General features: G+C 42.8%; 1 protein-coding gene across 1 annotated transcript in view; it reads left to right on the top strand.

The window, feature by feature from the left end:
• The window catches only part of SORCS3 (sortilin related VPS10 domain containing receptor 3), a 608,461-nt gene extending 587,743 nt beyond the window's left edge, over window positions 1–20,718 (top strand). The window contains exons 21-27 of the mRNA XM_028098753.2: window positions 5,656–5,779; window positions 7,171–7,283; window positions 11,433–11,564; window positions 13,300–13,399; window positions 14,412–14,517; window positions 19,758–19,918; window positions 20,654–20,718. Of these exons, the coding sequence (XP_027954554.1) occupies window positions 5,656–5,779; window positions 7,171–7,283; window positions 11,433–11,564; window positions 13,300–13,399; window positions 14,412–14,517; window positions 19,758–19,918; window positions 20,654–20,718 (801 nt within the window). The remainder of the gene's footprint in view (window positions 1–5,655; window positions 5,780–7,170; window positions 7,284–11,432; window positions 11,565–13,299; window positions 13,400–14,411; window positions 14,518–19,757; window positions 19,919–20,653) is intronic.
• The last annotated feature ends 6,725 nt before the right edge of the window (window positions 20,719–27,443 follow it).

Genomic DNA, 27,443 nt, shown 5'->3' with positions numbered 1-27,443 from the left:
GAGGAAGGAAAAGAGATTTGTATGGAAAGGTAAGGCATGGCTGTGTTCTGTATAGACAGATTCAGACAAAACAGAGGATTCATTTGGGCAGAAATTTAGAGAAAAAACTGAAAGGTAGGGGGGATACATAACAGGTGGCTTTGAGTGGCATAAATGATGATTTTTGTTTGAAGTTCGTATTTATAGGATGACAGAAGATAGAACCAGATTCATGGACAGTGATACTTTAAACTTTTGATGAGCTTTGGATATATGTCTGTGTGTGTGTGTGTGTGTGTGTGTGTGTGTGTGTGAAGGTTTGAGGGGATTTTTTTCCCCTAACTATGAATTTTCACATTAATCCCAAAGCCATAACCCATCTGTAGATACCCTTTTGCTTTATTTCATTCTGGTCTTTGTATATATATTTCAGGTTGTTTTACATAGTTCTAATCATAGTATATCTACCATTATGTATCTTGCCTTTTCCACTTTTTTTACATGTAACTGTATAATCTGCTGAAAGCTTTAAGTAGGCAAGCATAGTGATAGCATAGTCTGTCCAATTTGGGAATGGCAGCTTTTAGCAAGGTATACATTTAGATTGTGGAGGTTTTATAATGTTCAATATTAACTTGACTTACAGCGTCTGGGAACTGGTGTAGTCTGCATTCAAAGATTTCCCTGAAGCTTCTTGTTCCATTAGTCAAGTGGAAATCTCATAACTAAATAGTCACCCTGAGCTTTGTCAGTATCTTTCTGGGCTCAGTGGATAATATGTGACCTGTTGCACATAAGGGATTCTCTGTGGGCAGGAATGTAACCCACAACCTAGGCAGGGAATAAGGTATTATTCCAAGGAGTCTCACCGTGGGCTGGCCCTGCAGCTTGGACAAAGTACAGAGACAGAGAAGTCAATCAGCTTCCTGTTGGATTTGTAGAGCTCTGAAAGGCCAATTTGCTTGGATTAACAGAGGTCTGGCTTAATAAATGTGTCTGCTTGCCTAATAGATTTAGTAAATGAACCTTAAAATACTTGATTTAATTTAGCATTACGCACTAGGTATTGGTGGCCAACAAAGAATTCAGGAATACTGTTGAGTGTTCCAGCTTTGCAAGGAAGGTAAAATCAGCCATGATGCCATATCAGTTGATGAACAACAAAGGCAATTTCGAAAACAAAATTAGCTCCTGTCTCTTCCCTAGCATGGAAGCCTGTGGTCTGCCACCTGGGGACCAAGTGTTCCCATTCAGCACTATTTGCTGTGACTCAGAGCCCTGACTGGCTGATAGGATGGCATGCTCCCTCCCATCACAGATGGCATCCCCTTTGTCCTGCAGCCCTGCACCCTTGTTTGGCTCCTGGATCTCCTAGGGAAGCAGCCAGATGGAGGGAAGAGCAAATCTGCAGGGACAAGAATTCCACTCCTCTCAAAAGAGATGCCTTTAGGGACGCCTGGGTGGCTCAGTTGGTTAAGTGTCCGACTCTTGATTTCAGCCCAGGTCAGGATCTCAGGGTTGTGAGATGGAGCCTCACATTGGGCTCCATGCTCAGTGGGGAGTCTGCTTGAGATTCTCTCTCCCTCTCCCTCGGCCCCTCCCTACCCTGTTCTCTCTCTCTTTCTCAAATAAATAAATAAATCTTAAAAAAAAAGTGGTTCCTTTGTCTGGCAAAGTACCAACTCCCCAAGTCTAAGGCTACAAGAGTGTGCAAAGAAAGGCAGGGGCACATGGACCACTAAGAGCTGAAGAAGATGACATGGAAGTAGTGAAGGTTTCATGAAGAGACAACTGTCAAGGGAGAAAACTGCCTGCTGGTGAGAGGTGGGAAGATGACAGCTGAGGGCAGGGAACTAAAATGGAGGACAATGGAATGTAGCCATGGTCAGAGAAAGTCACTCGTGGAATCAGGAAAAATAAAATCACATTGATTATTTCTTTCATGTTTTCTGTCCCAACATTTTATTATGGAAAACTTCAAACATACACTAAAATTGAAATAATTCTACAGTGAATATCTGTATACCCACCATCTGTAGTCTACCATTAACACTTACTATTTTTGTTTTATCACGTCTGGTTATCTGTCTGTTCTTCTGTCCATCCATCAGTTAATCTTAATTTTTTCACCCATTTCAAATTTTAGACACCAATATACTTTGTGCTAAATGCTTCAGCTTGCAAATTATTAACTAGGATTCAGTATTTGCCTACACTTTTTTCCCCGTGGTGGTATCAATGATGAAATGTACAAATCTGAAGTGTGCACTTTCTGAGTTTTGACAAAGGCATTCACATGTAACCTAAACTCTCTCTCTCTCTCTCTTTCTATGTGTGTGTATGTATATATATACATATATATATACACGTATATATACATATATACACGTATATATACATATATACGTGTATATATACATATACACGTATATGTATATATACATATACATATATATGTATATATACACAAAAATATATATTACCATCACTCCAGAAAGTCCTCTCATTCCCTTTCTCAATCAATACTTACCCCCAATCCCCAAAATCAACCACTCCTTTTCTTCTATCATAGATTAGATTTGCCTGTTCTAGAACTTCATATATATGATTATACCATATGAATTATTTTATGTAAGGCTTCTTTTGCTTCTTATAGTTTTGGGATTTATCCATACTATGTAACCTTTTTTTTTCTTTTGTGCTCATTGTATGGATATACTATGGCTTGTTTATTCATTTTCCTGTTGATGAATTCCTGGGCTGTTTTCATTTTGGGGCTGTTACAAATAAGTTTCCATGAACATTTTTGTTGGTTTGTGGACATATGTTTTCTCTTGACTAAATTCTCAAGACTGCAATTGCTAAGTCATAAAATATAAAATGGTACATCTACTTTGGAAAAATTATTGCAATTTCTTGTAAAACTAAACTTTTTCCTAAGTGGTGGTATCATTTTATATCCCACCAAAAAATGTATGAGAGTTCCAGTTGCTCTGCATCCTTAATCATCTTCTATATTCCCATTTTTAAAGAAAATTTAGCTATTCTTTTGGGTATAAGTGGTATCTCATTTTTATTCCAAAGAATATGACTAGGTAATGAAGCAACTGAAGGTCTCCTAATAGATAAAATTGAATGGGTTGACCAGTAGGGACTAGAAAGTTTGCCGTAAGCCATTCATCAATCCTGTATATTCTGATTGCTGAGTAAGTGCTCACAGCTCTTTCAACACAAACCCTTCATGGAACAGATAAAAAACTAAGGCTAAAAATCGGGTCTACTTTGCCCAAGGTAATTTATTATAATAACAACTGAATAAAGCCCGCGTTGCTAGTCTTTGTTCTTATTACACTAGAAATGGCAACTCTGTGGCACACGTTATTCCATTGCTATGGCCAACATTGGTATGCTGAACCCAGCTTGACTTCAGCTTCCTTCTCAACACAGGACACTGAACAGCCACTATCAGCCCATGGGAGTTGATGTACATCACAGAACCTATTTGCAACTCATTCGTTGTTTAATTCAGAAGGCCACATCCTTGTGTGTACTCTCACTGAGCCTTAAGAATACTTGAACTCTGGGGTCTGCCCTTAGTTAAAGGGAAGACTGTTTTCTCTTTCTTTTTTTTTTTTTCAAATTTTTATTTAAATTCTAGTTAGTTAATATATAGTGTAATATTGGTTTCAGGAGTAGAACTTACTGATTCATCCCTTACATGTAACACCCAGTGCCCAACACAAGTGTCCTCCTTTCTATGCTCACTGCTTTCTTTCATGTAGCAAACAGAGAAGAAAGTATGTCACATGCTTAGGGCAATATCTCTCATCTTGCCCAACTCCAGCTATCAGCCTGGTCATAAAATAAGGGGGCTACAGAATTCTATTTTATTTTATTTTATTTTTTAAAGTTTTTATTTAAATTCCAGTTAGTTAGGGACACCTGGGTGGCTCAGTGGGTTAAGTGTCTGCCTTCAGCTCAGGTCATGATCTCGGGGTCCTGGGATCGAGGCCCACATCTGGCTTCCTGCTCAGCGGGGACCCTGCTTCTTCCTCTCCCTCTGCCCCTCCCCTCCACTCATGTTCTCTCTCTCTCAAATAAGTAAATAAGTAAATCTAAATAAATAAATAAATTCCAGTTAGTTAACATACTGTGTAATATTAGTGTCAGGTGTACAATACAGTGATTCAACACTTCCATACATCACCCAGTGCTCATCACCGCAAGTGCCCTTCTTCATCCCCATCACCTATTTCACCCAACCCTCCCGCCCCCCCCCCAACTCCCTTCTGGTCACCATCATTTGGTTCTCCGCAGTTAAGAGTCTGTGTCTTGGTTTGCCTCTCTCTCTCTCTTTTTCCTCTCTTTGCTCATTTGCTTTGTTTCTTAAATTCCACATATGAATGAAATCACATGGTATTTGTTTTTCTCTGACTGACTTATTTCACTTGGCATAATACTTGTGGTGCAACAGTAGCCTAACTCCGGCATTTTAAAGCAGAAGAAATCAAATTAGGTTTCAGAGGCCTAGTTGGAAATTCTGAGCTAGAAAGCAATTCTAGTCTTGTAGCAGGGACGCCGTCTGAAAGCCACACCTTTGAGCCTTTGCAGGGCTCTGGCACACACATCTAGGCCATGTTCAGTTAGGAGTGCCTGAGTGCTGGCCCATACCCACCCCCTTCAAGAGCTGCTCTGTGCCTCCTCAAATGGCTACCTTCTTGGTCTCCATCCCATGGCTGTCCTGACACACAAAGAGGAGAGGGAGTCTGCTCATCTGTGCTTGTAACATCTCTTTAAGAGCTGCCTTAGAGCAGCTTCCTACTGTTGTGTCATACCTTGCAAACAACAGGAACTTGGAAGGGCACAGGCCTTAAGATGACCCCTGAATAATGACTCTTCAACCTCAGGATCTGCATTCTTCTATCCCAGAAAGACCTGCTTTTATCAAGGTCCTAATCCTCAGGAAAGTAATATATTCTGTTTCTCTCTATCCTTGGGAAACCTGTATATGTTGTGATCAGGAAAATAAAGCAGAAAAAGAAAAAAAGGATTAAAATGGTCACATATATATGTTTAATATTTTCCAACCTATTTAAAATGTTAGAAATGCTTTGCAATGGAAAACACAGATATAATAAAGCAAAATGCCAGTGATTGGACCATGCATCCAACTAACATATATATTCTACTGTAGGAAAGTAATGTGCCAGGATGGATGAGACAGAAGTAAATAAAATGTGACCACCTCTCTGAAAGGTCTTGTAGTCCAGTGGAATACAGGAGGAAATGAAGTGACACAGAATATTGGAGGAGAAGAAAAATAAATGATCTATTCCCAGAGCCAGCTGGAATAGGTTACAAATGTTGCTTCTACTTTGCCCCAGGAGAAGGAACAGAGTGACTTGCAAAATCCAGAGTGTCCAGTCTTATCTTCATCTTTCGGGATTACATTTTACAGCGTATTTCAAGGATATTAATACTCTTCCTGGATACTGGATATAATCACAGTTTTTCGAAGCTATGAAAAGCCCTTTTCTTTTTTCTTGTTTCAAGTTAGGATCCCTTGGGGACACACAAATATCACGCAGATTTGTGACAGTCTGAGATTTGTAAGAAAGGAAGAAAATCTGATATCCCACAGAGGACTAAATGAGCATTTCTCCTTCTGTTTTTTAGCCCTTCATCACCTTGGACAGCAGCATTTCCTTCACGTTCCTGGCCGAAGGCACTAACACCATCACTGTCCAGGTGGCTGCAGGGAATGCCCTTATTCAGGACACAAAAGACATTGCTGTGCATGGTAAGCCCTGAAAGTTGTTCTGTGATGCTCCCTCCTGCCCAACCAATCCCCTCTGCCTACCCTCATGGCAACGCCTGACTGCTTTGGCAATTCCCCAGGCTAGGGGAAAATTATGTAGGTCAACCAGAATTTTCCAAACATACTTTCTACCTTGCTCCTGAATAGACACTGAGGCTGTAAGAGAAACTGGCACACATGGGCATAGACAAGCATCTCTTATTCCCTAATATGTATCTGTATCACATCCTGATCAGGTTCTCATTAGACAAACACATATCATAAGTTGAAGGATGCTAAACTGGAAAGACTATCATAGAAGCATCTAGATCCGATGTCCTGCTGAGGTATCTACAATATGTATGCAGCACCGACCCTTTGTGACCACGGGGACCAGTGATTTCAAAAGAGGAGTCATGGTTCCCTGACCTTGCAGAACTAAAGGCTGAGTTACTGAGATGAAGTACATATTCCAATTGTTGGAAAATTCTAACATCCTTGGCTGCAAAGCTTCAAGAGTAAGGCTAAGAATATGAGGGCAGAACTAGAAAGAAGAGTGGATAATAAGGCCACTATCCTGTTCTCAATCCAGAAAGCCATTCCTAATTATTAAATTTATTTTAAATCAAGTTTTGCTCCGAGCACCATTCCACACAACCTCCCCCGGGCCCCTAAAGACTGCCACTATACCTGGGGCTTTCTAAAAAGTTGTACTAAAAGTATGTGATCCTCTGACTCAGAACATATTTCTTCAACCTCACTTCAGGTAGCACCTTTTCCTACATCTCTGCAAATTTGATACTCTGGCTCTCTCATCAGGTACCTGGAGGACTTTTTTCAATTAAATGTAAATTTAATACAGAAGAGTGCACACATCACAAGTGTTTAGTTTCATGACTTACCACAAAGTAAACAGACGTGTGTACCCACCAACTGGGTCAAGAAACTGAACATTACCCACACCCTACACACAGGATTTTGATCTAATCCCCTGAGATAGTTTCTAGGAGGAAGGTCAGAGGAACCCAGGGGAGGACAAGTGGCAAGGCCCCCTTCCAACCAAGCCCAGCTTGTCAATGCTTTATCATTGGCTCCACATGATACCATCACCAGTAGCAAATACCTCCTTCTTCTGGGGTTTCATACTTGTCTTTCATTTCAAGGAATATTCTTTTGCCAGAAGAAGGGCTTAAGATGCTAGGAACTCCTACATGGTAGGAGCATAAAGCCCCCCTCCCAGTCACCAAATCCCACCTTCTTTCAGAAGCCAAGAAACACGCCAATAGGAAGGGATTTTAGCTGAGGCCACATGGAAGAGTGGACCCTTTCCCTAAAGCATCTGCCAGTCCGCCACCCCTCTCTCAGCCCCACTCACACACCCTCTATCCTTGCAGAATATTTCCAGTCCCAACTCTTGTCATTCTCTCCAAACCTGGATTACCACAACCCTGACATTCCTGAGTGGAGGCAAGATATTGGCAATGTCATCAAGAGAGCTTTGGTTAAAGTAAGTCGGCTTTATCTTTGCTTACATGTTATTAGGTAAAGAAAAGAACCAAATGGTCTATCCCGAATAAATTTTCATGGGTTAAAAGCACCATTCTACAGTTATATAAGGATTATCTTTCTGTCAAAAGAGAGATACGAATTAGGAGGGTGAAGGAAGGATGGAGGGAAGGGGGGTGGGGGGAGAGACAGACAGACAGGAACCAGTGTTTGGGAATGATAATTAGCCCTCTCTTTATACCGAATTTTTCTAAGACAAGAGCTGGACCCCTTTAAAGAACTAATGGAGGGAGCACACATTGAGTGTATACAAATCTCATGCACTAGGCTTGTTCTTTGCCCACCAAGGGGGTTTCTTAACCAGGTATTCAGACTCACAAGACCACCATTGACTATACATGACAATCCGAAGGCTACAGGCCAGAAAACAGAACATGCCATCAGGGTAGTAGAGCTCTAGAGTTAACCCAAGGTCAGATTGGCCTTAGAGAGCTTTGAAAGGGTTTTGTTAACCCTTTGCTCAGAACAAGGCACTAGAACATAATGACAAATGCAGCATGGGTTTTCAAATGTAGAGGTGAGTCTAACATGTGACTAGTTCTATGGCAGAGGCATGGCCAGCATGGAGCACGGAGAAAAGTATTATTCACTCTATCCAGGGAAACGCAAGCTTAGCACATTATTTGTGATTCATTAAGTACTTGTGAGCTATTACGATAGTCTTTACGGGGAATACTTGAGCTCAGTTTTAAAGGATACATAACAGTTAACAGAGGATGGTGTCTTTCAGGTAGAATGAACAGTGTGTGCAAAGCCATGGACTATTGAAAAAGCACAACATATTGGGGAAATGGCAGAGTTTAGTGTAGCCATTCTACAAGTTGTAAGGCCGGTGCGGCTGGACTTGAGCTAGGATGGTTAGGGCAGCTCATGAAGGATCGGAGGAGAAGGTCACAGAAGTCCGACAGACACCCACTAAGCACTGGGAATTGGAAAAATGCTTTCTTATTTAAGGAAAAAATGCTGACAATAGATTTATATTCAGAAACCCAATCTGGTAACAGTACAGAGGATGGGCTGCTGAGGTGGGACGTGAATAGGGTGGGGGAGAAATTTCACAAAAGATGACCAGTTAAAAGACTACTGCAGTTCTCCAGACCAGAGGTAACAAGATCTCGAAGAGGAAAGAGTCAACGGTTACTTGGGAAGTTGAATGGTAGAATTGGTGACTAATAGTATGTATGTAGTGGGAATGAGAAGAAGAGAAGCTTTCTGATTCCAGAGCCGGGAGATGGCCTCACCCTTTGTTGGACCATGTCAGAGAAACATGTTTGAGGAGCAGTAATGGTGTGATATTTATTTATTTATTTATTTATTTATTTATTTATTTATCTATTTATTTATCTATCTATCTATCTTTCTATTTATTTATTTGAGAGAGAGAGAGAGTGAGAGCAAGTGGATGGTGGGGAGGGGCAGAGGGAGAGGGACAAGCAGACACCCCGCTGAGCGTGGAGCCTGATGCAGGGCTCAATCCCACGACCCCGAGATCATGACCTGAGCTGAAATACAGAGTTGGACATTAAACTGACTGAGCTACCCAGGCATCCCAATGATGTGATTTTTTTTTTATGTGAGTTTGGAGCACATGAGGAACAGTTGGGAAGATAAAAATTATGGAATTAAATATATGGATTTAAAAATATGGATCTGAAGGTCAAGTGGATGTTCCCTGAACGAAGGCAGAGATGTGGGACCTGAGACTGTGGAGGTGATTAGACCACCCCCAGAGGGTGGGGGGCAGGGCAGACATGAACGCTGATGCTCCCTAAGGCAGAGGAGGATGATCTAGGGAAGGACCTGGAAAAGGAGCTGACAGAAAAGAAAAAGAAGAAGAAGAAGGAAAAGAGAATGATTCAAGAGAGCATTCCTGTGGGGAGTTGTCTACCAGATGGTCTTCATCTTAAATCTTTTTACGAAAAGATTATTCATAGAAAGGGATGGAAATGTGACAGCTCTTAATATGGTCTGTGACTGTGAAACATCCAGAATTGTGTATATTTTGCATGATTGTGTTTATTAAAAACATACTAGCTTTTTAATAAATGACTTAGTAATTATAATAATAATTCTAATAAATAATAATCAGCCATGTCGGTTGATGCCTGGGCCTTAAATTTCATGAGGACCTGTCTCTCAAGTGTCCCTTTGGATGGGATTAAATGAGTCTAGACAGCTCCAGAGTCCCCCCAAGGTTGCTAACTGACTGACCCCGCCCCCCGAGACCACTATTCCCTGGGATGAAGGGTCAGCCTAACGATGGTGCTCACAGCCTTACCCCCTTCACTCCACTGGGTGCTCCTCTGTGCTTTGCCCTTCAGAATGGTCTCCAGAGACTTGCTTCCCCTGGCTGGTTAGGATGAGGGATGAGACCTTCTCGCCCCATAGACTTGAGTACCAAGACTTCCAGCTACTTGGGATCATGCCTCCCGTCAGGAAACCAAGGCATCTGGCAAAGCCAGTTCCAAGGGATCCTCTGTGTTTGGTGGACTTTTCAGGCTTCTGAATGCTACTTGCTAGTTCTCTGCAAGTTGGTGCTCTCACTGTTATCACATCCCTGAGAATGGACTCCAATCTGTGAGCCTAGTCCCAAATATGAATCAGAGCTAAGCGGATGGGAAACAACTCCCCAACTTCTATTCAATCCAGGAACTGTTTATTGAGTCTCTGCTCTGTGCAGGCATCTTCAGAACAGTGAATAGCCACAAAGACCCCCAGGAATGTTTGGGTAAACATTCATAAGAACCTATCAGAGAAAAGAGTATATCAGCCAGATACATGCATATCACAGCCAAGATGATCTAAGTCCCTGAAATGTGGTAGACATGGTATCTGGGAGCGCTTGGTGTGAGAGGCTAACATGGAGGAGGTCACTGCAAGTGGAGATAGTCAGGGGAGACTTCTTGGAGGAAGCAGGTATTTCTGCCAAATCAGAAGCTACCCTATTTGAATTGGCAGAAGAGGAGGAGGGGTTCTGGATAAAAGACCTCCAGGAGACACATAAGAAAGAATAACCATACTCTTTACAAAGGGTGGGGGATGACTCAGACTTTTGTTTGCTTTAGGAATTTACCTCCAGACAGAAGCTTCCTTTAAGTTTTCATCAAAAAGCAATATAATCCTTTTACTAAACACTCAGGAATAGAAAAAATTCACTCATGATCTCAGCATCTTAACACAACTTTTAGTGTTTTATTTTGCTTTTTTACTCTTACACATTTTTATAGGGTTGTAACCAAAGGAATGTAAGGAAATAGATCAGAATGCAACTATCATAAGTGTTTTTCCATGTTGGCTGACTGTACTAATTATCATCGTAATGGTAAAATAACATTCTTTCGGGTGATTATGCCATTACTTACTTAAGTTTTTGCATATTTGAGTTTTTCCCCATGTATTTGCTATTATAGATAATGTTTTTCTTCCTGTATGTGGCTTTTTCTATATTTTGGATCATTTCCTTAGGACAAACACTCCAAGTTACAGTTACTGCACGAAGGCTCTGAATATTTTTATGGCCTTAAAGTAAGTCTTTTGAAAAGCAAATTGGCAACGTGCATTGATTTTTAGTGAGCCCAGCCACAAATGAGAGAGCCTCTTAACTGAAGCCTCACCCATATTAGCAATTTTAACTTAATACAAAAATCCTGCTTTAGTAAGTGAAAATCGTGCTGCTTGTCTTGTTCTTTTTTAAATTTGCGTCTCCCCACGTTTGCTTGTAACCTCTTATTCCTTCTTGGCAGCCAGTACGTTCGTGCTTTTGCCAGAAGCTCTAGTCCTCTCCATGCAGAAAAAATGGAAAATATGGGATGGGCTGTAGCCCGTGTTCCCAGCAAATGCTATTCTGAAAATCACTGTAGTATTTTAGTTTCAGTAAAAACGTATGTAAGAGCCAGAGGAGGTAGTGAGACTAATCACAGCCCCCCTCTGGGGAGACAGAAAGGAAGCCTGGATATATACTGGGCCCTGTGCCTCCCATGTTGTGTAAGGCAGCACACACGTGAGCCTTACACCCGGGCATATTCTGCTCCTTGTCATGGACTCGGGGAGGCTGGCTCTCTCCCACACCTTCACTCTGTGGTCTCTGCAGGTAACTGGCGTCCCGGAAGAGCAGATCCTGGTGGCCGTGTTCCCTGGCCTTCCCACTTCAGCAGAGCTCTTCATCCTTCCCCCCAAGAACTTGACGGAGAGGAGGAAAGGCAACGAAGAGGACCTGGAACAAGTAAGTGAGGGAACGCTTGGCGGGGGTGCTTGCCTGCACCTCCCAGTCCAAGGGCACACAACCTCACCTCCCGCTGCAAGGGGAGGGGAGCTTCCTCCCATTGGCCCAGCGGCCTGTCCGTCTGTCCAGCACCCAGGGCTGTGAGAAACAACAGGCTTGCCCAGAAAATGCCCAGGTGCACGCAGACTGGAGCATTCGGCACACAAGAAGGGAAGGCATCCCAGAAGCACTCATTCCAGCAGTTGGCATTCCTGCAACTTCCTCAGGTCTCCTGCCCAGTGACCTGCCCCTGGGGGGTGGGGGTGGGGGGACACAGGAGAGAGAGAAGGAGGGATCTGAGTGTCCCTGTATGTTTCTGGGAAAATAGGCTTCTTGTCCTTAAAGATCCCGGTCAGTCTAAGTTCTGCTTCAGGAGAGAAAACGAGCTGCTTTTAAACATGTTTCTGTGGAGAGAAATGGATTGTTTCATCGCGTTTTGGCTAAGGAAACAGCATGTCCAAGGGGACTGTGGTTTACCGTCCTCATCAAATGGGCATGTGGTTCCTGTGATGGGCACACCATCCCGGAAGTCAAGGAGCTGGTTCTCCCTCTCTCACTTCTTGCTCCTACTGGGCTCTCATGGGCTGTGCTCTGCCTCACACTTCCCTGCCTTCCCGTGATGCTGTCAGGAGGGGTAGAAAAAAGTGAGTTTGAGGCTTCTCAACATCGACACGAAGCACACATCTGCTCCCACACGAGGCAGTCGTTGTGCAGACATCTTCCGTGTCTCTCCAATACTCACCTGCCTGCCACCTCATCCCCACGGCCGTCCACGTCCTCCTCGGGCAGCAGAGACCCGGCACAGTCCGTTCCTCTGGAAAATGAAGCAGATCCTCGTAGTTCAGGGCTGCATACGCAAGTTGGCCAGAAATAAATTCAGCTTCTCAATGCACACGTCACTTTTACAAGACCTCTTTATTCTGAAATAGCAAGTGGCATATGTGAACTGTATTTGGAAGCTACAATATCCATCCGTTTAGATAAATAGGTAATTACGGTGATGAATAGCAGCTGTGATATTAAGGCACGTACAGCCAGATAAGAGTTAGGGACCATAACCCAAGTCGGCCCCAGCTTTCATGTGGGAATTACAGAGTGATTAAATTGATGTTATGTGTTCCGAGACTTGCCGGGGAAAAGTAAAGGGGAAAAATTATTCCATAAAAAGAAGGCAGCTTCTGCTTTGATGTCTGCCTCCCATTGTCTCCAAAAGAGAAAAAGCAGAGGAGTGGGCTGGGGACGTACGTCCCCGGCTTTCATCCTGGCAAGGGCCGCTCTACCCTGTGTGTGTTACTTCATTAGATTAAAGAACTAATGATGGGTTGATGTCCTTTCATTGGAAACCACAATAGGTTGTGCTACGGTGAGTTATAAAGGCATGGATGAAAAAGCACTGAACCAGGGTTTGAATGAAACATCGATGTCTGTTATCAACTGTAATTCACTGAGTGACTTTGGACACACCTCTCTCTGTCTCACTCTGCTCTCCAGGATAAGCGAATAACACCAATGACTTCTTTGGCCTTGCAGGGCTCTGAGGCCTATGAGAACCAGATTGATGAAAATGTCCCAATATCCTGTCTCCTGCTAGAACTTGGTCACTGTTTGCCTCTTGACCCTGGTTTCTTGCTCCACGAGGGAGGACTGTCTCTTGTCATGTCTTCCTGTGCACCTCTCTCTCTCTCTTTTTTTCCAGATTGTAGAGATGCTGTTTAATGCTCTAAACCAAAACTTGGTGCAGTTTGAGCTGAAGCCAGGGGTTCAAGTTACTGTGTTTGTCACACAGCTGACATTAGGTGAGTGCCTGCTGGGATCCAGGGGGAAATGGAGATGGTGATCTATTATCCTGGGGAGAAAAGGAAGGAGATCATTAGCAGACACTTCTCCACAAAGGCCTGAAAATAGCTTTGTGGGCGGGGCTCTTGTGTGTAGTTATGGTTACGAAAGATTAATCACATCTTTCTTGGGGCTTCCTGTTGAGGTGGCAAGAAGACTTCATTAGAAGTGGCTTTGCTATTGAATCTCTGGATGACCTTGGGGGAAAATCTACAATTTCCTTGGGCTTTGACTTAATTGTTTTTTGTTTGTTTGTTCGTTCGTTCGTTTTTATCCACAACAGTCAGGATTATAGTGGGTAGTCCTCAGGGTCTCTTAATTTCTACAATTCTCTGATTCCATGAATCTTGGTTGGGAGGCCACAAGAGATAACTTTAAAACTCCTTTTGATTTACAACAGGTAAATCTAAATTGATACAGAGATCAGCTCTAGTGATTGATTTGTAAAAGGAATTTGAAAATGTATGTCCCATTGGGCATCCACTACTGGCTCTCCAGGAGAGCCTATTTGCTAAATATCTCTTATTAATATAGGACTTTTCAGATGTGGAGGTTCTAAACGTGCCCACCCAGCAGTGTTTTCCCAGAACCATGTAAAGGAAGAGAATGAAACATTGCATCAATATTTAATCCAAAGTTCCCAATGGGCCACCCATAATTATGTTGACAGGTACTCAGGCCTTCTAAGAGAAAGAGCACTCAAGCCCCTCTTCTTTACTCCCCTTAGCTAGATACACATTACTCAGTTTACACCAAGAACAGTAAGTTTCTCCAGGCAGAGCAGAGGAGTTGTCCTAAGAAGCTGTGATTGAGGATACTATTTTCATCATTGAAACCAAGCTTCTGGATAGCACACAGTGCAAGGCAGTGGAGACTAGATATAAGGTTGGGACATCAGCTGGCCTCCTTTCTCCAATGGGAACTCCCTCCATCTAGTAGCTTCCAAGTGAGCCATCTGCTTTTTCCTCCTAGCTCCGTTGGTGGACTCCAGTGCTGGGCACAGCAGCTCAGCCATGCTTATGCTCTTGTCAGTGGTGTTTGTCGGCCTGGCTGTGTTTCTAATCTACAAGTTTAAAAGGTATGTGCTACTGTCACTCAATTTTGTTATTGAAGCTGGATTCTTGGGAGCTGATTCTTTCTATAGCCAACATTCCTAAACTCATCCCACATATGTGAAATTAATTCTCTTTGAAGTTCTGTTTGGCATTGGGGGAAAGCAGGAATGGTTGAGGGTCAAGGAATAAATGGGTTTAAAAATCTGAACTCTATCCAACTTATAGGTATATTGAGTTAGGAAGATAAGGGATAGCCTATGTAATCAATTTATTCTCTTTAAGAGAAGTGGAGAGAATTTTCAAACCTCACCTAAATTTCTAAAGTAAGGTCTTGGATATTCAGGATATCTTTTCTACAGCTTACCAAACATTTAGGGTGGTTAAGTAGACCAAATGCAGCTGAAATCTGGAGCACACATGGACCCACGCACGTGCATGCACACACGCACGCGCACACACACACACATTTTCCTATCTTGTGTTGCAGCTTACCTGGTCTCTCTGTGTAAATTTGCATGCTAAAAGTATTCAACCTTTACCCTTTCCCTCTTTTTCCTGTTTCTAAAGGGCAATTGATCAGGAAAACTAAACTTCACATGTATTCAGAAATTATGTTTGAAGGCCACAGGAGGGGTGACACAACAGGATTCTTATTAAAACATGAAATTGAAATCAATCATTCTGTACCATTATTTGAATAAGCTTCTACCAAGAGGTGTCCCGGTTCAGAGTATGAACTCTGCAATGAGACAGACCCCCAATTTTAACTTAGCATTTGTAGCTTTGGGCAATTGAATCTGCCTCCCTAAGCCTTCATCTCTTTATCTGTAAAATGGACAAAACAATACTTAATAGGCTTACTGTGCAGTTTAAATATAATAACATCTATACCTGGTACATACTAAATAATCAACAACGCTAAGCTATTTTAGATAACAGAGAACATGACATCCAAAGGTGGCTTCTGTGTCCCAACACGGCACATGGTAGGCTCTCAAAAAATCCTATCAGTGGCACAGAAATGTGCTTCATACAAAGACTGGTTAAAGTAAAAATATCATTAATTATTCTGAAAGCAAAACTTGGTCCTGGGAGTCTTTCTAGGTACTGAAGGTAATGCTTTTAGATTGTGAAAGCAATCAGCTGTAAAGGTGCTGTGCTCCACCCTCTCCCCCAGACCTCATTCACTGCCTTCTAGTGGGTAGCTCAGGCTTCAGAACATGGGTTTTCCTCAATATTCATCTCAGCATTGCCAAACTAGTGGGAAGCCTTCAACACCCTCCATATCAGGACAGAGTTTTACCTTCCTACTCAATTAATAGATATCCTCTTGGATCAAGACATGCGAACCCACCTACCCATGTTGCCTTTGAAGATGGGAACAAACCTTTGTATCATAAGTAGAGAACAAAGATTCCATATAGAAATGGTCTAGTCAAGGCAAGGCCCATTTGTGGATATACTTCAGTTACATGCAAAGCACACTTTTATTCATCCAAGGATTTGATTGTGGGGAAGCTGGTGGTTGCTGGAGCTTGAAGAGAAACTAAACCAAATTTGTCACCTTTTGACTTCTAGAACCTCATGGTTGCTAAGGACAAGGGCCAGTAGAAGTCCTGCAAAAAGCTATTTGTGTCAGGCATCTCCAAACTAAGGCAAGACATCCTGTGACTTAGGAAGTTTTCTGTTCTCTTACAAATGCTGCTAAACTCCCTAGACAGTCAAGCTATTAATGTAGGCGTCTCTAAATGTGTACATTGGAATTCTTGAATCTCTGCCAGGTAATGACATCTCTGAATTATTCTTCCTCTGTCATTTCCCAATATCAGCCAACTCTTTCTGTGTCCCTGACAGTGAATTATGTAGCTAAGGCCACAGGGAAGAAACACCACTCAGACTGGATGAACAGGAGAGTCAGCTAGGTACACTTACCAATCATCTGTTACCTTTTCTTTTCTAGCTACCTTTTCTGGAAGTTTTCTTCCCAACGCTTAAGCCCTTTGGTTGAGGTCCTATTGGATCTTCTTTTATTTGGTCTTTTTTCCCTCCCCATCACCTGGAACTCTCTTGACGGCTCTCTGGAGGGTGCTGGGCTTGCTGATGAGTAAAGGTCAGGTTCTTATTTGTGCTTCCCAGAGGCTCCTTTGTTTCTTTAATCACCAATAGAACTTTCTGCGATGTCCTTAATGTATACTGCCCAATGCAGGAACCACTAGTATGACTGAGGAACTGAATTTTAAATTGTATTTAACTTTAATTAATTTAAATTTAAATACCTGCACCTGGCTAGCAAACATTCAGTACATCTAGAGAAAGGGCAGTTCTGTTTCTGTTTCCAGATCACTGGCCACGCTGTTTTCAGACTCAACACTTTTCTCTGCGTAATCATCAGCATTAACTCATTAAACCACTTATTCATCCAACAAACATTTACTGAGTGTCCACTATGTGCCAGGCACTGAAAACAATCTCAGTGCCCCAAGTGGTCACTTATCAGGGAAAAGAGAAGAGAGCTATGGTGAGCCGCAAGCTTCCTTTATGTAAATATCACCCTGTTTCTCACATTTGATCTTATTCTTGGATAGTTATTTTCTGAAGTTTTAGACAAAGTAATTAGAAATCATTATGATATGGCTTTTATTATCTGAAAATCCTGCCTAACAAGACTTTCTTTCTATACTGTAGATCTGGGTTTTTTTCTGGCTATCCAAGAAAACTTTTGAGCCTTTATATGTTTTTCCAGCCTTTTTTTTTTTAGCAAGTCTTTCATCACATTCTGAGGCCTACTCACTTCAGAGAAATTTAGAGACCTAAATTTCCTCCCACAGGCTCCTAACACTTAGAGATGGAGCAAACAAAAACTGAAGTTTTTATGGGTGACTCGGTTGATCCATCTTCCTTCTCTTATTAAAACCTATATGAATATGTAGGCCAAGAGATGCCCCTAAATCTCTATTTCCCACCTTTCTTACCTGCAAAAATGGGGCTTAGTCTGATATTTTCCCGTCCTTCGAGTGCGTGTGTTAAGAGATGAAAAGCAATTTGACAAGTTTTTAAAATGTGCACATGATGCCGTAAAATTGTATCCCTTCTACCATCTTTGAAAAATGTTGAAGAATTTTCTGCCTGTTGTTTAGAGATTGAAATAAAGTGAACAATCTTTGTAAGGGAAGGTTTATCCACATCCTCCCAGGTATCATTAGGGAAGTATCAAGGGGGGAGGCCGTGAACTCTGGCTACAGCTCTGAAGTACACAAACTTGTGGGATCAGGAGAGTTTGACTGCCTCCAGCACCTAATAAATACTACAGCTGATCCCACCGCTCATGAGTAATATGTACTTTTATGATTAGAAGAAATCTAAGTCGTTAGGTTGCATTTCTATTTAGATAAGAGGAAAGTAAGGGCCAGCATGAATTTTTAATTATACATATTTAGAGAGCCTGCGGTCTGCTGCCTCACATAGAATCTATTCATGTAAGGTCCTTGTAAATTATGTTAAGCTGGTTTAGACCAGTAGGAGTCACAAGGACACCTCTCTTAATGTATGAAAAGCAACCATTAAAGAAACAAAAACTGAATGTAAAGGAGTGGTAGGAACCACCCATGTTTCCTATTTTGGGATCTTTCCTTCGGAATTAGCTATAAGCAAACCTCATTAAATGCCCCCATACTCTACCTCATTGGGGTTGGAGTGGTGGAAGGGAGTATAGAAGCTTGAAAACACCACTGCTTGGTTGTAGGACAACAGAGAGATTCTCCTTCAGAAATGCGCAGAATGTTCTGGATTGGGGTGGGTGTCAGATACCTTAAGTTTTAATAATATCGTTGCCAGTGATCAGCTTCAAGAAATGTCTGGATTTTAATCTGGGTAAGAGAGGTCACTTCTAGAGATAATATTCCGATGTAAAATTGTGGTCTTTTTGTTTGAGAATCTAAGACATGAAAGAAAGAACACAAGTTTTGAGGTCATCTACTCATTCACTCAACAAATACTTACTGAATATCAACCATATGCCAAGCACTGTGCGAAATTGCATGTACAGCAGAGAAGACAGAGACTATAGATCCAGCACACATGGGAAACAAAGTCAGCACACTTGCTTCTTACATCACCCTAAACCCAACACCCTATTCATTTATTTCATAAACACTGTCCCATAAGTCTGTATTTTTCACAGGAGAGGTGGGGTAGTCAGGAGAATTCTCTCAGAACCAAGTTCTGAAGGACCAAAAGGACACCATCATTAGAAGAGTAGAAGGAAGAGTGTTCTAGAGGGAACAGCTGGTTTCAAGTCTCCAAGGTGGGGATGAGTTTGATGTACTAAGTTCTTGCAGCTCAAAGTTTGGGGCTCAGACCAGCAGCCTCAGTGTCACCTGGGAGCTTGGTAGAAATGCAGTATTTCACCCCATCCTGTCCAGACCTGTCGAGTCACAAATGCACGTTAGCAAGAACCCGGGTGAGAAATAAGCACATTAAAGTCTGGGAAGCACTCGGTGAGAGGAATTCACAGGAGGCTACAGGCCTGGAACCCGGTGGATCAGGGGTATGGAGAGGGGTCAGAAGATGAATCCTCTAAGAAAATTCTAATCTCAACCGGCCGCTCCTCCAACCTTAAGTCTTTCTGCCTTGTTTCCAAACCTACAACTTTTGTGTCTTTGAAGGAGATTATTTAGCTTCTCTTAATCCTTGCCTTAATCCTTTCTACAATCCTACAAGGAAGCTATTGTTACTCCCATGGAGCAGATGAGGAAACTGACTGTCCAAGTATTTAGGATCTTTGGCCCACAAGTGGTGTTCTGAAGATAGGAGCAATGGCTAGAAGCCTTTTTTTCTGGGCTCTTCATAAAGGAAACCAATGTGAATTGATTAACTTGATGCAACCTTGGAAAAAGATGTCTTTTCACTGTGATATAATCTTGTGCATCTCAAAGTCCAGCTCCTTGTAAAACTTAGTGAGGGATAGGTATTTTAAGGGTTTTAGTGCATACCTGCTTAGCAGCATTGCCCTTCTGTTGACACCCGTTTGGTTTACCCCAGAAGAAGGTGCATTCTTCAGGGAGTTCTGTGGTTTACATTTCCCCTGGGCATCTGGTCTTTGGCCTTGTGTTTCTTGGCCTCATGGCTACAATGTCTGGGTGACCAGCCCCTCTCCCAGACATTTGGCCTGTCCTATAAATAGCTTCTTTCTCCCCCTTATGGCCCAGAATCTCCCAATGGCCCAAGTTTGGCATACCCTGTGATCATAATCTGATTTTTGTAGGAAAATCCCCTGGATTAACATCTATGCTCAAGTCCAACACGACAAGGAGCAGGAGATGATTGGGTCAGTGAGCCAAAGTGAAAACGCCCCCAAAATCACACTCAGTGACTTCACCGAGCCCGAGGAACTGCTGGACAAAGAGCTGGACACCCGGGTCATAGGTATGTGTGCTGGTACAACAAGCTCCTGTGTCCCCCATCCTCCAAACGTGAGGGCAGTCAGCCCACGTGGCCTGTCCTTCAACTCATGTCAAACTGGAGGTGGGTGGGAAACGGCTGGCTACAGAGACATAATCGTGTTTTTTAAAATTTGTCTGCCACCTTTGGCCACATGAAAGTGGCAGATTTTTTTTTTTTCCTTAAAAGTAGACCAAGATCGAAAGTGCTGGAGTCAGAGTGGGGGAGGGATGAGGCCAACTCTCCATCACTGTTGGGATTTTTCCTTTCTTCTATGAAGCAAAAGCAGTAGATGTCCTAATTCATAACCACATACAAGAGGGCTCTAGCATATTCCTCATCTGTGAAATGGGAATAATAGTACCTACCTTCTAAAATTGTGGTGATAATGAAATGAGAGTATGTCATTAGCCCAGTGCCTGCCACAGAGGATGTGTTCACTGCATATTGGCTCTTAGTGTTGTCATGAGTGGTGTGTAAGGTGACAAGTCATTGCTCCCCCCTCGTGTGCTGGTGTGGGAAGTGTACACTTTAAACATAGGTGACAGAAGCCAATGAGCTGGTAGTATAGGCTAGCCAGGTGTCCCATTTAATAAATACCTATCAAGCACCCATTCAAGATGGCTTGGTATGTAGCAGTAAATAAAATAGACAAGATTCCTGCCCTTGTGAAATTGACATCCTCTTTCTGTCTGTCTGTCTGTCTTCTCTCCCCTGCAGGAGGCATTGCCGCCATTGCAAACAGCGAAAGCACAAAGGAGATCCCCAACTGCACTAGCGTTTAACACCAACCAGCCACGTGGTCAGCCATCTTTCTGACTTTATTTTTGATGATTACTATGACTATTATTATGGAAAAAATGAAAATGTCTTTTTTACCTTTTGTTTACCAAGGGCCCCTTCATAAATAGCAGGCAGATGCTTAGCTTTGGGAGACAAAAGGCATTCTTAGCTGGTTAAAATGAGACAAAAAGAATAAATGGCTGTATTTGTGCTAAGGGCAAAGGAGGCATCTTCCGCTGGCCTTCTTGCTTTCTTCTGCCACTGACCATGTGAGGACTCTCTTTTTCCTTGTGGTCTCTTCTTTTTTTTTTTTTTTTCCTTTTTTTAAGTTGGGTTAGCTTCTCATTAACCTCCCATGCCCCCCTTCCCGGCCCCCCAACATCACCCACACCCTACCCCCAGCACACACACTCTAAGACATAGACCGTTTCTCAGTTAGATTTGCAGGAGATGGGTTGGTGGGGAGTGAAAGTAGGTGCAGAAAGCGTGCACACCTTTACGAGAAAGAGGCCCTCGCCTCATGCATGTCAATAGCGAGGCTACAGATGGCTTACTGTATATAATTACAATGTAAATAGCTTTTTATTTCCTAAGAAATAATTTAATGTTTAGTAAAAAAGAAAACAGAAAAAAAGAAAGATGCGTGTGTTGGCTTATGCACTCACCCTCAGAGCTGACCAACCCCCAGGCCTGCTAGATGTGTTGGGTTCTGGACGCTCTCCAGTTGTCTGTCACACTTAACTCTTGCATCTCTGTGTCCCATGCCATAGCTGGTTTCTACTTATGTATATAAAGGGGTGCAGGGTGGGCTTCTTTGGGCCGAGTTGTTAAGGAAGGAGTAGACTGACATCCTAGAACATGGGGGGCTTTCTGTGCCATCGGTGACCTGGAAGAAGTTGCAAGACGAAGCCCACCAGAGACTTCAAACTGAGACGCAGGTGGGGCAACAGGGCTTCCCCTCCAAAAGGAAAGCATGGAGGATGTTTATCAGGCTGAGAAGATGGGTTTTCTCTAAAGAAGCTCGGCTGTGGATCAGAAAGGGACCGTTTTTCTGCTTTCTGGCTGGATTCCTTCCTCGGCACAGGAGGAGTGAGAACGCGTGGGAGGGATGGGGCATTTGTGGCATCACGAGTCTGTGTAAGCCCTTGCAGGCCAAAGAGGGGGCTAGCCTTTCATGATATTAGTCCAAGATGATTTTAGCAAAGCTGTGCTATTTGCTTGTCAGATGTACTCAACTTCCTTAAAGTCAAATGTCTGCCTTCAGTTTCCTTAAGATAGTTCTTGCCTCTGGGTGAGCGGCTTTCCAAGCCAGCTTTCTCGTTCCCAGCCCCCTGGCCCCTCCACCCATTCGCACACACTTCTGTTCCATAGGGTCACTTTAAGCCATGACGTAAGCATTCTTTTCTTTTCAGGTGCAGCCTGAGTACACTTGTTTTACAAAATGATACACTGTATATATATATGGGAGGAAAGGCCAGATTTTGTACCTGTTAATTTTTGTGAGCTATCGTTTGCCTTCTTGTCTGTGAGACCCTGAGAGAATGCGACCTAGAGAAGGCTGACTGGCTACAGCGCAGATCAGGAAAAGGAGTGCTTCTAGAGATCCTGCTTTTTTGTTTCAAGGGTTAAATGGGGCAGACAATTGCAATACTTGTACTAAATACTGGAATACAAATGCATGAGTCATGTCTATATATACAGTATATGTACATATACTGTTCTTGATTTTATTGTCCCATTTGAATATTTCTACTGTAAAAAAAAAGACAGTGGTTTTGAAATTGTTGAAAATAAATGTATTTTTGTACATCAAAGCTATATACCTGGCTGAGATTTTTCTCTTTGGGCTGGTTTCTTCACCTATTGCTGTCGGTCGGCTATCGCTGCAATAAGGCTACATGGCCAAAACCAAAACAGAACAAATAGCTTATAACCCAGATATATATGTTTTACTCATGAATCTCCAGGTTGGTTGCGGTTTGCCTGAACTCCATTGAACTGACCAGGCTCTCCTGAACTAGTTGGGATGCTGGCTTCAGTTGGGGATCCAGGCTTGCTTCATGAGTTGTTATCTTCTGGGACCAGATGCCACCCAGGGCATGGTCTTTCATGGTGGATTACAGAATTCCAAGTGAGGCCAGCAGAATACTCTTTGCCTGTAAGGCCTTGGCTCAAAATGGTCATCCTGTTTACCATTGTCTCCATTCTGTTGACTAAAGGAAACCACATGGCCACACCCAGCATCAGTGGGACAGGGAAATAGGCTCCACCTCCTCTGGTGTAAGGTACCACAGAGTTACATGACAACAGTATGACAACAGGATTCTGGTCTAGGGGAGGGCATGATATGTTGGGAACGGTAGTAACGATAGTTCAGTCTACTCTACTTATTCATTTTCTGTGGTCCTGGGGGGAGCTTTCATTAGATGGCCCATATTCAAGTTTCCTACCCCAATATTTGTGGTCAGGAACTTCTGAGTGGAAGGTTTGGCAACCACAAGATCTTTGAGTGGCATCAGATCCCACTGAGTGGTAGATAGAACTGCAACGTGGGCCTTGAAGACTTTAGCAGAGAAAATGAAAAGAGGAGAGGGAACCAAGAAGACGTATATTTTTTTTCACTATTATTGTTGTTAACCTTTTTAATGCTGTTTGATGCATCAAACCAGCAAAAGATCTTCTCTTGCCTACTGCTGAGTAAGGAATTTGGAAGAATGAGTGAGTAGGTCTTCTCCACATTAGATAATAAGGGAACGTGAACTAAGTACTTAGAATAAGGGCTGTAAGTTAGATGTTTTAATCTTTTTAGTGTTCAAACTATGTAATAAATTACCGTGGATCCCAGAAACCCAAGAAACCAGAGAACTTTGGTCATTAATTTACTCCTATATTTTGGATGCTAGCTGACCATTCCAGAATCATATTTTCTGAACTCAAATGATTAAGATGTAGGATGAAACAAAGGTTTTCTTTTGATTTGTGAATGTACTTAAAAATTATGTATTATTCTTGGTGTAACTGTTCTTGGATTCTACTCACCTTTTAAAAATTATAATATATAATTAACTTCTTCAAATATTGAGGAGTCATTTATGTTACCTTTAAAAGAAACATTTTTTTTTTTTTTTGGTCTAACTAGTGATTCGTAACATAAAGTGCCTGCACATCTTGAAGGGGTTTATAAGGAGCTTCCCCAGTAATGTAATCTGTCTGATATTCTGATCCCACATCAAAAGTATTTTTCCAAATGCAATAGTTTTTGCTTTCCAATGGGATCTGAGCCCTTCCCATGTTCGTTTACACTGGGGTTGATAAAATCACTCCACCAGATTAAAAAGGACGGAAGTGAAATATGTGGTAAAACAGCATTAGTCAGCTGGTTCCTTTGGGCTAAGCCATGCTAGGAATAGAGACTGTGCATCCCCCACCAGCACAGGTCTGCCAGATTTCTCCTAGCAGACAGGCAAAGGCAGATAGCAGAGAGTGTATTTCTCTGTCGGGTTTCTCACTGGAATTGTCTTCTCTCAGGAGATTCTAAACCCGATAAGCAAGCCCGAAGAAGTCCTCAGGGTGGAGCCCAGCTATCAGCACCTGAAGCAGAGCTTCTGAGGATTCTCCCGTCAAAGTTAGAGAATAACTGCTCTATCCGCCACTGAAATCGCTCAGGGAGAGTTACTGGGGAAAGGGCACCTCCCCTGGCTCCTGTTACCATGATACAAGGCACCTTCATCTGCAGAAGTGAGAACCACTTCCAAATTGGCTCGTTTCCTCCTGGGCAACAGCTGCAGCTCTGAGAGAGCCACCCGATTGAGTTATCTGGAACAAAAACACACTGCGAGTCAAGGTGGTGATGGATTGCGCCTTGGAAAGAATATTAAGCCAGGAATTAGGAGATCTCTGACTTTCAGCCAGTCACTCTGGACCACGATTTCTTATTTGCAAAAGGCAAACCCTTTATGGCCTGATTCACTGGCTACTTTGGATTTACAGAGGTGCAAAGAGCACATTGCCAATTCCAGAATTGATAGATGACTAGGATGAGCATACGTAGGGGACCTCTCTTAGTCCGTAGCCGGGTCAACTGGGAGGCAGAGAGTGAAGTGACTTCCCTAAGGTTAGACAGCAAATGAGTGTGGAGCTGAAGATGGAGCCCATATCTTCTTGATATTAGGGCAGTGTTCTTTCCACCACATACCCTCCTGACAAAGGCAAAACTGAACGACACGTTACAGAACGTCAGTGGACAGCCTGATGCTTATGCCAGGATGGCTCCTGTACTTCGAGCGTCTGTAACGGTTTAGAATCTAACTTCCCAAATGTGCTCCTCATCTAGTGGCTCACACCCTCCCTCCACATGTCATTGCCCTGCTGACCCACTTGTTTAGCAGCCCATGGCCTGATGCCCTTGCTTCCCTCACTTTGCAGAAAGAAGGCTGCTCAACAGACAGCTGCCAGGCCCCAGCTTCCCAATTTATGCTGCTTGCCTTTTAAAGCAGTTGGCCTCGTTCATAGGGAAGAAGGCCAGAGAGCAAACATAAGCAATGGGAATGCCTCATCCTGACACACACACCAGATCCTGCCAAATTCTGTCTCCTCCAACGATACTGCCGAAGGGGACCAGATGTAGCCCAACAATTTCCTCCCGAGTACTACTGCATCTTGATGTCCCTTAAACTTGGTTTAATTGCCATTAACTTTACAGTAGCACAGTGCCCTTTTTTTTTTTTTAAAGATTTTATTTATTTATTTGACAGAGAGAGAGAACAAGTAGGCAGAGAGGCAGGCAGAGGGAGAGGGAGAAGCAGGCTCCCCGCTGAGCAGGGAGCCCGATGTGGGGCTCGATCCCAGGACCCTGGGATCATGACCTGAGCCGAAGGCAGCAGCTTAACCAACTGAGCCACCCAGGCGCCCCCACAGTGCCCTTTAAAATGCTCTTTGCTTCTGTGTTCTCAGGCCATATATCATGATGAGATATAGGTTCATTCAGAGCGGAATCAATGGGGTGTTGTATACAAAAATGGGAGGAGAGCCTCACCTAGAGTTCAATTTATTTAGAGATGAAAAGTCTCAATAAAACTCCATTACTTTTTCATTGTCTGAAGCCCAGAGGGGTATAATGACATAATCAGGGTCCAATTTCCTATCTATAAATTGACAATAATGACATCTATCTACCTCACAGGGTTGGAACCCAGATCAAATGAGATAATTTGGGTAAAAAAAAAAACAACACAAAATAACTAGGCCTTGACAAATAATGAATTGAACCTGAGAAGCCCAAGTTCTTTTGTGCTGGATCTCCTTTCTTTGTCCTCCCTGGCCTCAAGTTGTAAAAATTATCTGACCAGTCTCCTACCTACTCTCACCTAGGGCTGTAATTTCAGGGAAAGAATCACAATTACCTAGGGAGACATACCGTCCTCCTCAACTCTCCCTCAAAAAGAAGAGAATTTTGGTTAAAATCAGCTATTTACACCTTAATCCCAAAGGTCACAACTCCTTTTATTTTATTTTTTTTAATATAAATGACTGATCTAATTTTCCTTGTGATACAGTTAGGGACCATGGGAGCAATCCCCAGGTGAAAAACACGCGCCTGGAACACTTTCTATTGGCTGTTATTGTCAAAAAGTTTCTCCTGCAGAGCAGAATCAGGGTGTGGCCCCAGATACAGTATCGACCAATCAGGACAAGGCCCTTCCAACCAATCAGGATGAGGCATTTTTTTTTCTTCCCCTTATTAGCATATTGGACCAGAGTAAGAACTTGGGCGGGGATTTTCTGTGTATAAATGGGGCCTCAACTATTCTTGGGGAGGTTAGTCTAAGGACTTTCTGTGTTGTTTTTTTTTTTTTTTTTTTTTAATTATAAAGGGGGGTGGTGGTGCCGTGGCTCCAGTAAAGCCTTTCCTGTACCTTTTGGGTCTGGCCACTACATTTTATATATCTGAAGTACCAAGGATGTGTTTCTTGCCTTCAACTCTGGTCACAGCTCAAGGAGAGCGCTTTCAGAGAGGGAGCACAAGATGCAGATTCTTTTCAAAATGTCAACCAAAGACAGGAAAATAGATCATGACAGGCACACATGCCATCTGTCATTACGGCTCAGTATCTGGGGGACAGCACTGTTTGAAGCTATTAGAAATGAACCAGATAAAGTGGGGCCTTCAGTAATTTGCTCCTGAGAAAGTATGCGGTCTGTTTCCAGAAGAACAGAGACTTCTTGAGCTGAAATATCTGTGCCCAAAGTGTCCGATGAGCTGAAGCCTGCTAGGCTCTAAGGATTTATCCCCACTAAGGTCCTACTTCTCCTCCCCAGAGGCTCTCCCAGAAGCCCCTTCTTATGATGCACAGTCTTTTGTTGCTTATTCTCCCTTGCAGAGGGTTATTGCTGTCAGTACTCCAGGAACTGGCTGCAATTAAGAGTATGTCCAAACATGGTGGATGGAAAGAGAAAGGAAGCCACACAAGAAGCAACAGAGAACAGGATTGTTTTTCTTGTCACTAATCTATCTTCCTTGGTTTCTGGGTAGAATCACCCGGGAAGCACTTAATTATCTCCATAAACACACACCTGGTCCTCAGAGCGCCAGAATGGTTTTCATGCACTGACCTTCCAAAATCTTATGGTTCAATTAGAGAATTGCTGGGCTTCTTCCATTGGCAGCTGGGATATTTTGTGGGAGGGGCACTGAGGGAGGAAGATGAGAGAGATGAGTCTAGAGAAA

Source organism: Eumetopias jubatus, unplaced genomic scaffold (genome assembly GCF_037043125.1).
Source record: "Eumetopias jubatus isolate StellerSeaLion01/CBP00866 unplaced genomic scaffold, mEumJub1_p1.0 scaffold_17, whole genome shotgun sequence".
NCBI lineage: Eukaryota > Metazoa > Chordata > Mammalia > Carnivora > Otariidae > Eumetopias > Eumetopias jubatus.
Note: the sequence above shows the minus strand (reverse complement) of the source record. Positions and strands in the feature narration are given on the sequence as shown.